This window comes from Pleurodeles waltl, chromosome 4_1 (assembly GCF_031143425.1).
Source record: "Pleurodeles waltl isolate 20211129_DDA chromosome 4_1, aPleWal1.hap1.20221129, whole genome shotgun sequence".
Lineage (NCBI taxonomy): Eukaryota > Metazoa > Chordata > Amphibia > Caudata > Salamandridae > Pleurodeles > Pleurodeles waltl.
In genome coordinates, this window is record NC_090442.1 from 987,657,203 (window position 1) to 987,671,614 (window position 14,412).

The following is a 14,412-nucleotide window of genomic DNA, read 5'->3' on the forward strand; positions in this document are numbered from 1 at the left end:
CACATGTAACCAATACAGCAAATTCACTAATACGCAGTAATTTTTGCTCTACTTCTAGTGCAAAATGCACAAGACTTAGAAATTAAAGCTGACTATTATTAAAAGTGAAAACACAAGTCCCCTTTAATATACTGTGGGAAGCTAAAAAAAACAAGTTTCAGGGAGAATTGGTCGTACTTCACCCTATTACTTTTTGAGGATCCCAAGTCTATTATCGTCTTTTGAGCTAAAATCACATGGTCATGTGACAAGTGTGGAAACATCGTTATGTCACCTAATTTAAATTGTGTTGGCTGAGAAGGTATACTTTTTCAGACTAGTGACTGAAGTAGGCATGATGTTGTAGCAAAGTAAAGGACGAATAAAGCTGCAAATTAACTTAGTCATCACTGAATCCAAGTGAACTTGTGCTATGAATTCTGTTTTCTTATCCTGACTTCCTTATTGTCTTTTGAGGTATATTAACGTCAGATTGCTGACCATTATTGTGAATTATATGCTTCCCTCTGACATGTTTATTTCAAGAAAACATTTCTAGTGGATGTTCATTTAATCAGGGATGCCACGGATAATTGAATATTATGTAGCAAGATATGTAAGTTTGTTTTAAAAGCATTATACTTTCTTCTGAATAGTGTCTTTCTCAATTTAGGTGTGCTTCTGCATTTTGAAGATCCAGCATTGCAGCTGAGAGATCTGTATTTTGTGGACCCACAGTGGCTCTGTAAAATCATGGCACAGGTCTGTATTACATTGTTTGCTGATGTACCTTGTGTTGCTTTTGTTTCATTATATCCATACCATGTTGGTGTTTTACTGCCACTCAACAAAAGTTGTATTGATTCCCAATAGTAGCAAATAATGCTTCCACATATTTTTGCTGCCTGGTTTTATTTCTTCGCTGTAGTAATTCCTTTGAAGAAATAAGCTATTCTCCATCACAGGATCTTTACTAATGCTCATTGCCACCCAAATCTGTGATCTTTGAACCTATGTTCGGTTGGAAGAACTGAGGGGCTGATTTATATTTTAGCAGACATATAGTTCTCCTGTAGAGTGAAGGAGCAAATTACTTTGTTGCCCTGATCGAGTACCCTCCTGCCAAATGTAGGAAATTTCCATCAGCCAGAAAGGCATTTCTGCCATTTACTGGAACCACCGTCAAGGCTGTTCCTGTAATATATTGGACGTTTGAAATATGGCTATATCAAACATGACAGAGCCATGCGGTAAAGTTTCAAAACCTTTTTAATTTTAAAAAACAAAGTGGGTTTTTCTATTTAAAGACAAAAAAAGCGATGCCACCTCACCATGGGAATTACCCTGGCAGGGTAAGGACCAGTAGAAAACTAAAAATGCACCCCCTCACTATAGGAGTCATCTCCCAGGGCGAGAGAGGGCATTTTTAGTTTTTTACTGCCAGGGTTTGCCTGGTGGTGACAGGCAGCAAAAAATGGCAACATGACTGCCCATCTAAATTGGGCAGTTCTTCTACTACCCGTAATCCTTTGTGCCACTGGAGACACTTGGCCACGGCAGACATGGAGAAGTCTCCTCTGTTGCCAAACTATGGCCCCCCCTACATATTACTTTGGTAGGTGGACCCTTGTATTGGAGGTAAGCATACTCTGTATCAGTTGCTACGGAGTATGCTTACTGCCAGTATATGTCAGGTCCTAAATCTGTCATGCCATAGATAAACATTGCCCTCATAGATTCAATTTTTCTTTGCATTTTTTTGTCTCTTCATAAATAAACTCAAAATATTAAAAATACTACACAAAAGTCAATATGTTTACAAACTACCTAGAAATTCTCCAGTCTTTCAACTGTCTTTGTTTTCAAAGAAAGCTTATATAGCAAAACGTTGCCTTCGGCAAATGATCTGTCATAAAAGAAAAACAGCTGTTGAAGTTTCAGGTGAGCGAAGAGTATCACAGTGTGTATTTGACATCTTTAGCATATTTTCTCTTCATGGAGACATTATATGAACATAATGATTTTTTCTGTCTTCTTCACGACATATTTTGCCTATAATTTGTCCAAATGTCCAGTATTCTTGACTGTCCTAATGACATAAATATACATCATAAAAATGGTGTACCCAGTAGGCCCTTATGATGTATACATAAGTCATGGGCATGAAACACATATGTCTAATAAAGGGCTTATTCTATATTTGTACAAGTTCTGGAAGCACTGGAGAAAAACCCTGGCACAGGAATGCTGAAACACCCCAGTGTTCAATGGCTTAAAACAGTTAAAAAGACTGTGAGAAATTGGGTTGGTGGTTGGGGGTGAGAAGGAGTGAAACCCTACTCGAGTAACAGACACAATCCTTGTCATGGTGAACTGCAAAAAGTCACTAAGTTAACCTGTACTTAATCCTCTCGTAGCTTGGCACAAAAGCAGTCAGGCTTAATTTGGAGGAAGTGGATAAAGTATTTATGCAGCAGTTCAACAGTAATAAAGTGAAAACTCAAAACAGGAAAAATCCCACACCAATTTAAAAAAATAGAGTAAACAATAATACATTATTTGACACCAAAATGACAAAAGTCCAATCAGTAGACCTGGAGATATGCAATTTCAAAGACTTAAGGTAACTATGGCACCTAAAAGCTCAAAGTGCCAATTGCATTTATCTAGTCATGTGAGACCGGGTGAAAGTCACATATGCAGACCAAGTGTGGGGGAGTGTGACCCAGATACAGGGACATGGTTAGCCCCGCTGAAAAGTTACCTTCAAAACATCAGCTCAAAGAGTTTCATTCACTTTGGAGGAGACCACGAGAAGCAGTGAGAGCATTGTGGATGTTGGTTGCTGTACCACGAAGAGCAGGGCAAGTACTGCGGATAGACATTGCTGGCGATTTGCATTGGCAGTCATTGCAGGCTGTTGTTGCTGTGGCTCAACGTGCAGATCCTGTGTTGCCAGTCCTTGCTGGCAATTTCTGTAACACAGAGTCAGGTACACCAGAGCTTCGCGTTGGCGTTCAGTGCCGGTGGCTGGTGAAATCATGGCACAAATGGGCCAATTCACATTTGCGAAGAGCTCCCCACTTAAGGATTTCTTCTTCTTTTCTTCAAGAGGAGCTCAGCTCATGTCACACTAAGGGTCCAGGATCTTGAAGGTACTTCTTGGGGATCAGGAGCTCACTCCAGCAGAGGCCAGCATGGATCAGGTAGGTCCAGTTGTAGGTCTAGGCCAGTCAGATGCATCAAGTTCAGCTTGCTAGTTGCAGGAAGGCTTCATGAGATTGTTATGACCCTGTAGCTTAGAACATGGGTCAGATAGCTGACCCTTGAAGTCACTTCAGCCTGGAATAAAGGGTGCCAGTCCAATCTTCCTCTGTACCAAGCAGGTAAGGCCTCAAGCAGCGGGGTTTCCTGCTTCTGTAGTATCCACAGGTCCAGGAGTATAATGAAGAGAAAGTGTGAAGGTCCCCTTTTTATTCCTGGTACCCACTTTGAAGTGAGAGATACTTCTGAAGTTTGTCCCTATAGAGGTCTCTAGAATTTCCTGCCTCCTTGCCCTGGACTTGGGCTGTCTTGGGGCACAACAAGCTAGTCTGAAGTCCTTTGTGTGCGAGATGGGCCAGTGCCTTCAAAGTGCAAGTGTGGTAGGTGACAGGTCTGCCTCCACCCCCATTAAGCCAGGATGGCCATTCTGCCAACATCCAGACCTTGTATTGTGATGCTGTCTGGGAGGAATACACAAAGGCCAACTGCCCACTACATCTATTCAAGTGACCCAGGAACAGGCTGCCAGCACCAAAGGGTTAGAACAAGAAAATGCCAACTTCTTAAAAGTGGTATTTTCAGAACTGTGATTTAAAGTCTGACTTTACCACTAAAGAGGGTTTAAAATTGCAATTCCTGTGACATCACACTTAACATGATACACTCACCTGTCCCCGACCAAAAGCTATCTCTTATTAAATGAAATAAGGTAACCCACTGTTATCCTATGGGAGAGGTAGGACTTGAAAAAGTGAAAAACAGTTTTGAGAGATTCTCACTAACAGGACCTGTAAAACGTAAAAACGCATGTCCAGCTTCTTAAACACAATGCACTCTGCCGTAAGGGCTGTTCAGGGACTATCCTAAGGGTAACGTATGTATGAAAAAGGAAGCTTTTAGCATTGCAAACGGTTTAGTTTGCCAAGACGAATTGGCAGTTTAAAATTACACACATAGGCTGCAATGGCAGGCCTGAGACATGTTTTCTAAATGTTATTTAAGTGGGTGGTACAAAAAGTGCTGTAGGCCCACCAGATTGTGTAAAACTTCTATAAATATCCACTTCAGACATGCAGGTCTCTGCTTTGGCTGCTACTTTTGATGGAATCTTTGCAACTTCACAGTTACACATACATTATGGATAAACAACTTGTGGTGAAATCTACTCCTGCTGTGTAAATAGTTAAATGTTCAACTCTCTTACTTGGCTGTATATTCCACCAAATGTATTAAAAAAGGAGCCCTTTGAAACACCTTTCCCCTTAGCCAGTGACCAGAGTGGTAGCAGGTGTGTCCCTCTTCAGTAGTGAGGGTTATTAAGAGAACTTACTGGTTAGTGTCCACTGGCAGTAGATGATAAAATCCATCTAAGTGTCAGCCTGGTGATCACATGGGAACATGCATGGTGCTAACTGAACTGTTGGAAACACAGCTAAAATAGACGAGCAGCCAGAGAGGAATAATTCTCAACAGAAATGAGGAAGAAAACACATGGAACACTTGCCAGAAAGTAGGAAAAAAACACTAGTGTACAGGAATTTAAGGCCGCACAAATAGCATGCTTAAAACTGAACTAGGTAAGAGGAAAGGATCACAGTGCCTGACAGAATGGAACTTCTAGAATAGTGGAGTAAGTAAAGTAAATAAATAATCTATTTGCATAGTGCAATACAACGAAAACATAAAAAAGAAAAAAAACATAAAAACCATGATAAAGATGCATATTTAAGCAACTATATTGTAACTGTTAAAAGTGCATAAACTAATGGTTAATTGGGCCTATGTATGAGCAGAATTTCACAGTGTACTCTTGTAGACCAGCCGTACCAATATGCCGGACTTCCTTATATGATAGGTCCAAGAAAAGAGAAGGTGGTTCCTGACAATGTGTCTGTGGGAGAGTCATGTTTTAAGAGCAGTGCTTATAAGCCCAGTTCTGATATTGTAGGTCAGAGGCCACCCGCTTCCATCACAGCTGCTGATACAGAGGATGTATGTCGGCCGGCTTTTGGCATTTTCTTTTCTACCAGCAAAAGAAACTTCACCAGCCTGCAGTTCAGTAGCAGAATCCTCTGTCGTGTATCCAGCACTGCCTGTCTACGCATGTGGATCCCTCGCAAGTTGAACTGTGTTTTAAGCAGATGATTCATCTCTCCCTTTTGTTCATCACAGATGAAAAGTAAGTGTGGCAGGTTTTCCATCTCTTTGCCACACAAGCGGCAGTGAATTAGGGTTTGCTGCCTCTGCCATGGTGTAAGGTGCAGAGCAGACGGGAGTATGCCTAGGTAGTGATTTAGGAATCTTTCCTTTTTGTTTCTAGAATAGCCTAGACTGAAGTATTTTTGAGGGGCCATATCCAGGTGTGATTTCGGCCTGCAAATGTGGCTTTGTCTTCCAGCAATGCAAGACTTTTTATTGATCTCCCAAGCGTTTTTTTAAAGGCTGCATGACTGGTTGAAATGTTCCAGGCCTGGGACAGCCTGGTATTTGCGAGGGACTCCTGAAGGAAACTTCTGGCAGGTGATGTGCTCCTGTGCTGCAGCTCCAGTCAGAGTAAGAGGTTCAGGGTGTTAGGAGCGGCGCTCATGATCTTGTGCCAACAGACAATAAATGCTCATTGCCTAGCCAGAGACAGTTTTATTAGGCTGAACTCCAGCCAGATCTGTGCTGCTGAGGAGTAGTTTGGGATGCTGAACATAATTGTATAAGCCTTGACTATAGTAGTGTCCAAAATTTTAGTCTCTATCTCTCCGGGCTTCACTTCTATAATTGATTGTTGGTAGTATTTTGGTTTGAGCAACCTGGAGGAGAGGTATCAATGTCGGGCCTGTCAGTTTAAATTTTAGGTTTCTTAGCATCACTCCCAACGCCAGTCCTTTCCTTTTGATCGCCTCTCTCTGTGTAGTGAATGGGCCCCCTTGTCGATAATTATGTCAAGGTACGTGTAATTTGCTTTGGTCTGGATTTGTGTGTTCCCCAAATACCAGGCTAGGGTTGTTTTTTTCTGCCATAGTTTATGGTCATTGTTTTGTCTTCTTGAGATTTACTTCCAAGAAGCCCTCTACTGTGTGTGCCTGCATTGCATTGAGGTGATGTTGCAGGCCCACCTGAGTGTGGCTGACCAGGACCACATCATCGGCATACAGGAGGCTGGATAGTGCCGTGCCCCCCAGCTTGGGGGCATGCAAATTGCAGGAGTACAGTATCAGTGTCTGATCTGCCATATAACAGTTGAATAATGTGGGGGCAAGTATTTTAGCCCTCTGGTGGTTGCAATTCACCTGGAGAGGTGTGTGCCCTCCCCCAGTTTTACCTGCACCCAGGTGTCTGAGTGAAGTAGAATTAGCATGCCCAGGAGTGCCCTTGAGATGTTCTGGTAGTCCGGTTTCCTCCAAAGCCTAGCCTGGTCTGTGTTATCGAATGCTGCCCTAAAATCGATGAAACCGAGGTAGAGAGGCTGCTTAGAAGACCTTGCCATGTCTATAAGCATTGCCATGGCCTGGATGTTGGTCGTTGCACCTGTGGATTTGATGAATCAAGTTTGGTTGAGTGGAATGATTGCTTTCGCCGACGCCCAGGCTTGTAGTTCTTCTAGCAAAGTAGTTTGTCTCGTTGTCGATCTGGGTGACCAGGTGGTAGTTTTTGGTGAGGATTTGTCTCCAATTTTGTATATTGGAGAGAGAACTGAGGCTTTCCAGGAGGCAAGGAGTTTACCCAATTATCTAATTTCATGGAAGAGAGGGTCCAGGGTCGCTTCTCAATAGAGCACATCTTGCTTGAAGAGGGATGGCGGGATACTTTGTGGTCCTGGGACCTCTTCCCTTCTGCTTTTAGCAATTTGGTGCTTAATAATGGTTGTGTGAGCTGACCAAGGGTCGATCTGGTGGTTGTCAGTTGGTTCAGGAGTGCCGCTGCTTGCTCAGTCAGTGATCAAGATACCTTCTATCACCATGCTCACAAGCTGACTCGCGAGTTGCTGATTGAAGTGTCCTCTCAAGAAGTCTGCCCAGGCCTCCTTTGAGATGTGGGATGCTGTCCCACTAAGAAAAGGGTGCATTATATTTTTTGCCATGCTCCAGAAGCGAGTGTTGTTTTTTGATTTCATGTCAGAGAATAGTTTTGCCCAGAACTTTTCTCAAGTTCTGTTGATGATCCTTTAAAATGTTTTGAGCATACTTCTTTGTTTGCCTGTAGTCGTTGGAGGTAAGAATAACCAGGTTTGCAACTCAGCGATCTCACCCTCTTAAGTTGCATCAGTTGTTTCTGCTGGCTAGTAGAGGTCTGTCCGACTTCTCTAGGAGTTGGGTACGTTCTTATTTTCACTGACGTGGGAAAGAGTTTGCTAGGTTGACAATGAAGCCTTCCCATCTTGTCGTGAGGCTGCTGACAGTTGTTTCTTGAGCGTTTAGTAAATTCTTTGCCAATTGAAGCACCTCCTCTGTCATTTTAGTGTAGTTTTAATTCTCTTGAAGTTGATCGTATAGCTGGAGTGTGGGACTTCTGTCGAGCATTTTAGTGCTGGCACAGATGCTAGGAGAAGCATCTCCTGTGGCCAGTGATCGCTGTCCCCTTTGTCCATTAGCGTGAATGCAGAGACACTGTGAAACAGTGGGAGGGTGATAAAAGTATAGTCTAATGTTGAGCAGGTGGACGCAGAGTGAAAAGAAGCTTCCTGCGGAGAATCCTCAAGAAATCTTCCATTGAGTGCATTGAAGTAGATGTGCTCCAAATCGTCCAGTAGGCGTTTGGCTGTTTTGCTTGCTCAACCATAGGGGTTTCTCCTGTGTTCTGGGATGTTCCAATGTGAACATCCCATTACTTCGTCAGCTGTAGAGGAGCCCAAGAGGTGTAAGTTCAGGTTCCCTGAAAGAATGAAGCTGGAAGTGTCCAGCTTATTTATATGCATCAGGAGCTGGTCCACAAGGTGTTCCGAATCTTGTTATTTGTGTATTGGGTGCATGCAAGCGTTGAAAATTATTAACTCATCCTTCTTTCCATCAAAAGTGAAGCTGGTCTTAACTGTAATAATTGACGGTGAAGTTGGATGGACTTCCTCTGCCGCGGTTGTGCAAGTTGTTGATTCATAGGTTGCAATCCCACCTGATAGGTGGCCATATTGGTACCACTTACTTGACTCCTAGCATGGAAAGCACATGAATCCCTGTAGTTGTGGCAGTTTTGGCAACCATGTTTCCTGAAGCAGACTTATGTCAAAAGATTTAATGTAGAGCAAGTACTGCTGATCTGTAAAATTGCTTGCCAGACTGCTAACGTTCCATGAGCACAACCGGAGGGTAAGTTTGCTCTGCAAAAGTAGTGCACTCTGGTACTGGATTTGTCATTGGCTGCCAGTGTAACTGTTGATAGTTCTGGATATCCACCTGAGGTCAGAGAACATATATGCATGGAGAGGTGGAGACTGAATTGACAATGCCTGTAATTGGCCGCTCACCTTCTTTTAGGCAACTGTCCCAGGGCTCCACTGAGTAATGAGCTAGTGGTATTTGTTGCAAAAATCCAGAACAGTGTACACCACAGGTCAAAGGTTCTGGAAAATACAGACTTTCTGAGCATTGGCAGGCTGTCTATTATAAAATTTGACATGGATCTGAAATGAAAGGGAAGTTCCTAACATTGACAAAGAGGCTGGGAGTCGATACGTGGATGCAACACAGGGAACTTACTTTAAAACTGGAAGGTCCACATGTAGGCACTAGAGCATCGGAAGTGAACTATGACAACATTATTAACATCATAAATTGAGAACAAGTAAATGAATGTTTATAATGAGGAACAAGCACAATCGATATCACACTGTCATTGAGGGACAAGGGGGGAGCAAACATAACAAGCGTTTGGAAAGCAATAAGGTCTCTTGACATTGCTGCTAGGAGCAGACCTAGTGTCTTTGCCAATGTTACTTTTTCCCACCACACGTCGCTGTGCGTGCACGAAAGCCATTTTGTGATGCAGTTTGTTTTGTTCAAACTCCAGTTTAAGGTGGCTGCTATACATGCCCCCACATATACTGCTATTAGTTAAAAAAACAATGCAAGAAACTTCATTTTGGTATTGTTTAGATTTGCCAATGTGCTATGCTAGTGAAGTAATTCAACAAGCATTAACAAATGTCAAATATGTTCTAAACGGCTCCTGATACTGTGCAGAGGTGGTAGGGCCAGCAGGGGCTATATCCTGAACTAGCTCGAGGTTGAATGTGGTGCGGGAAATTGTGGGGCCATAAGACATGCCTGCAACAATATAAAGCAAAGCACTTGTTTCCTTTATTAAATAAAAAATGGATCGCAAGCATTAAGAAGCAACATTATTTTATGCTCTGGCATTTGTGAAAGAGATGACATGGAAAATGCGGTAACCAATATGCCCTGGGATTAGAGCTAGTAGGAAAATGCTGCAGTCGAGCAGTACACTAATTAAGGTCCCATTAGTGCCTATATTCATTGATACCTTGCACTTGAGACATTTTGTCACCTCTTCCTAGTGAAGCTTTGGTGAAAACAGTTGAAGGGAACATGAAGATTGGGATTTGTTGGGCCTGGCCCTCTCTGTAGGGTTTCCCCCAAATGTTTTGCCATTACCCTTCACCTATTTGCTGAATTCATTTTTGCTGGTCTTGGGACTGTGCATTTGGCAACTCCTGGCCAGTGCTCAGTCCTCTAGAGATGGTGACGTTGGTTTATGCCTAATTGGCATGTTTGGTTTGCTTGTGGGTCCATGGTGGGGTGGCGCTGTTCGTGCCCAGGGCCTGTGGATCGAATGCTGCTAGTTGGCCCGCAGCACTGATTGTTCCACCCAAATAAGTAGCCCTTTAGACATGTCTCAGGCCTGCCATTGCAGAGCCTGTGTGTGCAGTTTTATAATGCCATATCTACCTGGTAAAATAAACCTTTTGCCAGGTCCAAAATTTCCTTTTTCATACATGTGGGTAGCCCCTGGGGTGGTCCCTGGACAGCCCAGAGAGTGGGGTCCAGTGTATATGAAGGGTGGGCAGTGTACATGTGCTTTTGGGTTTTGCATTTCCTGGTGGTGAAAGACTCTTGGGTTCAGTTTTCACTGCTGTTGGGCCTATCTAATCACATTTTATAAGTGTCATTTCTAACTGGGAAGAGATAATTAGTTTATGTTTGATGTCTCTGGAATCACAATTTAAAATACTAACTTATGGTGAAGTCGGATTTTGGGTTGCAGTTCTCATTGTGCCACTTTTGGAAGGTTGGCCATTTGTTGCTGGTAGCCTGTCTCTGATCTCATGACTGGGTGTAGCTGATGGTTGAGCTCCTAGCCAGCCACACATAACAGGGAGCTTAGTGGGCAGACCACCACTGGCAAGATGGGAGGAGGAGCTGAGCAATGCCCCACTTACACCTGAATAGGCTGTATCCTGCTTCCACACAAAGGGGCGCTTACCCTCTTTAGTCAGTCTGTAGCCAGGGAAGGGAAGGCAGGATGCCTGGGGTCTTCAAAGAGAAACCTATAAAAGCTTCCACATAACTACATATAGATAATGGACCTCAGACAACAACTCTTCGGTACACTTCTGGACCTGTGGTTACTCAGCCAGGAAGGAGGACTGCTGTGCTGCTGAAAGGACTTCCACTCTGCTGGACTGCTACTCTGGAGAACCTACTGCCCTGCTGTGCTGACTTGCTGCCCTCTTGCCTGGGTGAGCAGGACTGGATCTCTGAGCCCAGAACCCCAGAGTGACTACAAGGGCTAGTTGGCTGGCCTCCTGATCAAAAGCCTCAAGGACATAACAGGCTTCCAACCACCTTGAACGGAGCACCTGGACTCTGCCATCTGTGAGTCCTGCCCTCCCAAATGGTGCCACCCCAGTCCTGGGGCTTTGGAAGTGGGTTTGAAGGTACTTGTAACTTTGTTGAGGTCTGTTGGGGCTTTGTGCTTTTAAGAATTCATAACTCCTGTTCTACTAATTGGATTTTTGTTGGTTTAGTCTTGCTTTATTTATTAAAATTGATTCTGTTTTTCTAATGTGGTGTGGGGCTTTTTATGTGGTGTTTTCACTGTTTTACTGTTTGAAGTGTTGCACAGATACTTTACACATTGCCATAAATTAAGCCTGACTGCTGTGTGCCAAGCTACCAGAGGTTGAGGACTGGTTAATGTAGGGTTTTCTTGTGCCTTACCCTGACTAGGAAACCCACTTACACAAACACGTTGATGAACAAAATAAGAGGTCTCCGTACAGAAAGAGCAACAGAGTGAGTCCTCTTAGTAGGCTGAGGCAAGGGGTGTTATCCCAATTAAATTCTGATTCACAAGGAGGTGGGATTAGAATAAAATTTGTATTTACTCTTATAAACAAATTCCTTTAAAATCAAAAACCCAATAGATCAATGGTTCCCAATCTGTGGTACGGGGATCCCTGGAGGTCCACAAAACATCCTCAGGTGGTCCATGACTGCTTAGAAAATGTTATAATATTAACAGATTAGGTCCCCAGCTTCATTGAGGGGGGTGTCCCTGGATTCCAATAATGATTCAGTGGTGGGGTCCCCAGGTTCCAGTACTGATAATGTGGAGGTCCACGGAAGTCAAAAGGTTGGAAACCACGGCTGTAGAGCATATTCTGAAAGCCCAGCAAGTACAGGATTGACTGATCTTGCAGCCCCAAGACACAAAGCAGTTCTGTGACAGGAAGTAAACATTTTCTATATTCAGCTCTCCCCATTGGTCTTCATTCAGTCCCATGGTGTTCAATCTGGTGTCAGGATAAATAATCCATTTTTAACATCAGTCGATTGACTTTACGCTTACCTAGATGAGTTGTTTTCCTCCTCTCCAGTTCTGCTTAAACAGAGCTTGCTCTCTACAGTAACCCTGTTACACAGTCAGGTTTTTTTAGTCAACAAGAAACAGTCCTCAAGCAGCGCTTCAAGGGCCTCAGTTTATTGAAATGATTCTGGACAAGTGCTTGCTTCAAATGTTTACGTCTCCAGAAAGGGAGTTCCGTGTTCAGTAGGTTGTTACCCAGCTTTCAGTAAATCTGATTCAGATCACTAGGTCAGATCTTTGTCTTTTAGCATTGATGTTGTCTTGCATCGGTCTCGTGCTTACAGATGAGACCCCTGCAGTCAGTATTACATTAGTAGTAGAACCATTTCTTTTAGCACCTGAAAAATCTAATCTCTCTCCTTCTGTATCTATTGTACCATGCTTCCTTTTAGGTCACTCCAGTCAGGTAATCAACAATCCAATTCCTTGCAGATTGTTTCTGTTGGAAAATGGGTTATTGGTAAGGGCAGGTAAGTACCTACACTTACCAATAGGCCACTAACCTCCACTTAGGTCCAGTTAAGTCTCAGTAAATAAAACCCAGCTCAACCCTTGGTAGCTTGGCAACGAGCGACAAGGCTTAACTTAGGAGACAGAGTGTAAAGCATTCAAATATCACCAAACAGTAATTAAATAAAACACAAGAAGCAGTTTATAAATCCAAAACCAATTTTTAAACAGATTATATTTTTATCTTTAAAATGACACAAAAACGAATAAAATCGGATGAGGGGAACCGGAGATAAGAATTTTTAAAGAATTATTGTTTTCTGGCGCCTAGAAACAAAAAGCGCCAATCGGATCCTCTGGTTGCACCTCGACCGGGGCAAAGTCAAAGTTTAAGGCCGACTGCGATGGAGCCCGGCTCGGCTACAGCCCGCAGGAGACCTCGGTCAAACGTTTACCTTTGCACTTAGTCGTTTTTCTGAAGATTTTCTTCAGCGGGACAAACCTGCCAGTCCAATCCGACCTCCTGGAATTCTTCTCCGGATACGCGTCGCGGGAGCTCTCGTGGAGATTTTTACCTTCAGACTTAGTCGTTTTTTTGGAGTGAAAATCCTTTGACCGGGGCAAACCTTGATCTTGATCCGACATCCTTGGAGCCCTCTTCAGATACACTGGCTGCGAGGTCCCGGTCAACTTTCTACGTTCTGACTTAGTCTCTTTTTTGGAGATTTTCTGCACCAGGACGAACCTGCAAATCAGGCCGGGTCACGGTTGAGGCAAGCCGGCTAGAGTTGCCGTGGCAGGTCGGTCCCTCTATGGAGCTTTTTTTCAAAAGTTCTCCAAACTTCTCCAAACTTCTGGATCTTCTCGCAGATGTTCCTTTAAGGTTCTTTTGGGGTCCACAGCTCACCAGAAGGTTCCTGAAGCTCTGAGATGATCCATGGGGGTGTGGAGTACAACTCCCAGAATGCATCTGGCGCAAACTACTTTTCGGCCACTGGACAGTGGTCAGCTGGTTGACTTCTTCAGGAGTTGGTGCAGGGGACTCTGGTTATCAATTGTTCACCTGTAGCAAACAGGGAGTCCCTCCTTGAACCAGTTGAAGCCAGTCAAAGTCCTTCTTGTGGTGAAGCCCAAGAGCACAGGGTCCAGGTGCAGGCCAGGGGTCCAGCAGGGCAGTCCTTCTTCTTCTGTAGTTCTTCCTGGTAGGGATCTGGTAGGAAACTGAGATGTGGGTGCAGGTCTGCCAGTTTTATCCTTGATCCTGGGTGAAAAACGGGGGGTCCTGGTTCTCCAATCAGGGGCAGGGTCCTTCCCCTTGTGAGGACCACTTCCTGGGAAGTATGGCAAAAATCAATCCCAGGAGGCAACATTCTTCAAAAATCCATCATGGCTGAAAGTGATTTTTGGAGGTTACATCTGGCTGAGCCCGCCCACTGGTGTGGCTAAAAATCATAAACACACCCCTCTCCTAATCTAATCAGGGGGGCACCTAGTTGTCTGAGGTTACAGGATGTGGGGGTGTTGCTGGGTTGCTCCAAATGTCCTTCTCTGCCTTTGAAGACCAGTTTGGCAGCCCTCCCCCTTCCTGCCTCACCATCTGCTGAGGGGAGATCCCCTCCCACAGGCACATCTCTTTCTGTGAAGCCAGGCCACCTTACACCTCATCAAGGGAGGCTGGCCAATCAGAGCACAGCAGCAAAAACAATGCAGGGCTGAAGTCGGCAACTTTTCAGGTAAAGTTTAAAACTCTTTACCTAAACAAGTTCACTTAAGGGCACTTTTAAAATTAAAATAAAGTCTCCCCATTCTAGCCTATGAAGGCCATTCACTACAATGAGGGAAAAACGAATTTGGCTGTTTTTACCTCACCAGGGCTTATAAAACTATTTCTATAAGGCCCCTGTT

General features: G+C 43.9%; 1 protein-coding gene across 3 annotated transcripts in view; it reads left to right on the plus strand.

The window, feature by feature from the left end:
* Positions 1–14,412, plus strand: part of LRRK2 (leucine rich repeat kinase 2) — a 1,446,345-nt gene that overhangs the window by 825,151 nt on the left and 606,782 nt on the right. For all 3 annotated transcript variants that reach the window (XM_069229760.1, XM_069229761.1, XM_069229762.1), the window contains one exon: positions 653–741. In XM_069229760.1, coding sequence (XP_069085861.1) covers positions 653–741 — 89 coding nt within the window. The remainder of the gene's footprint in view (positions 1–652; positions 742–14,412) is intronic.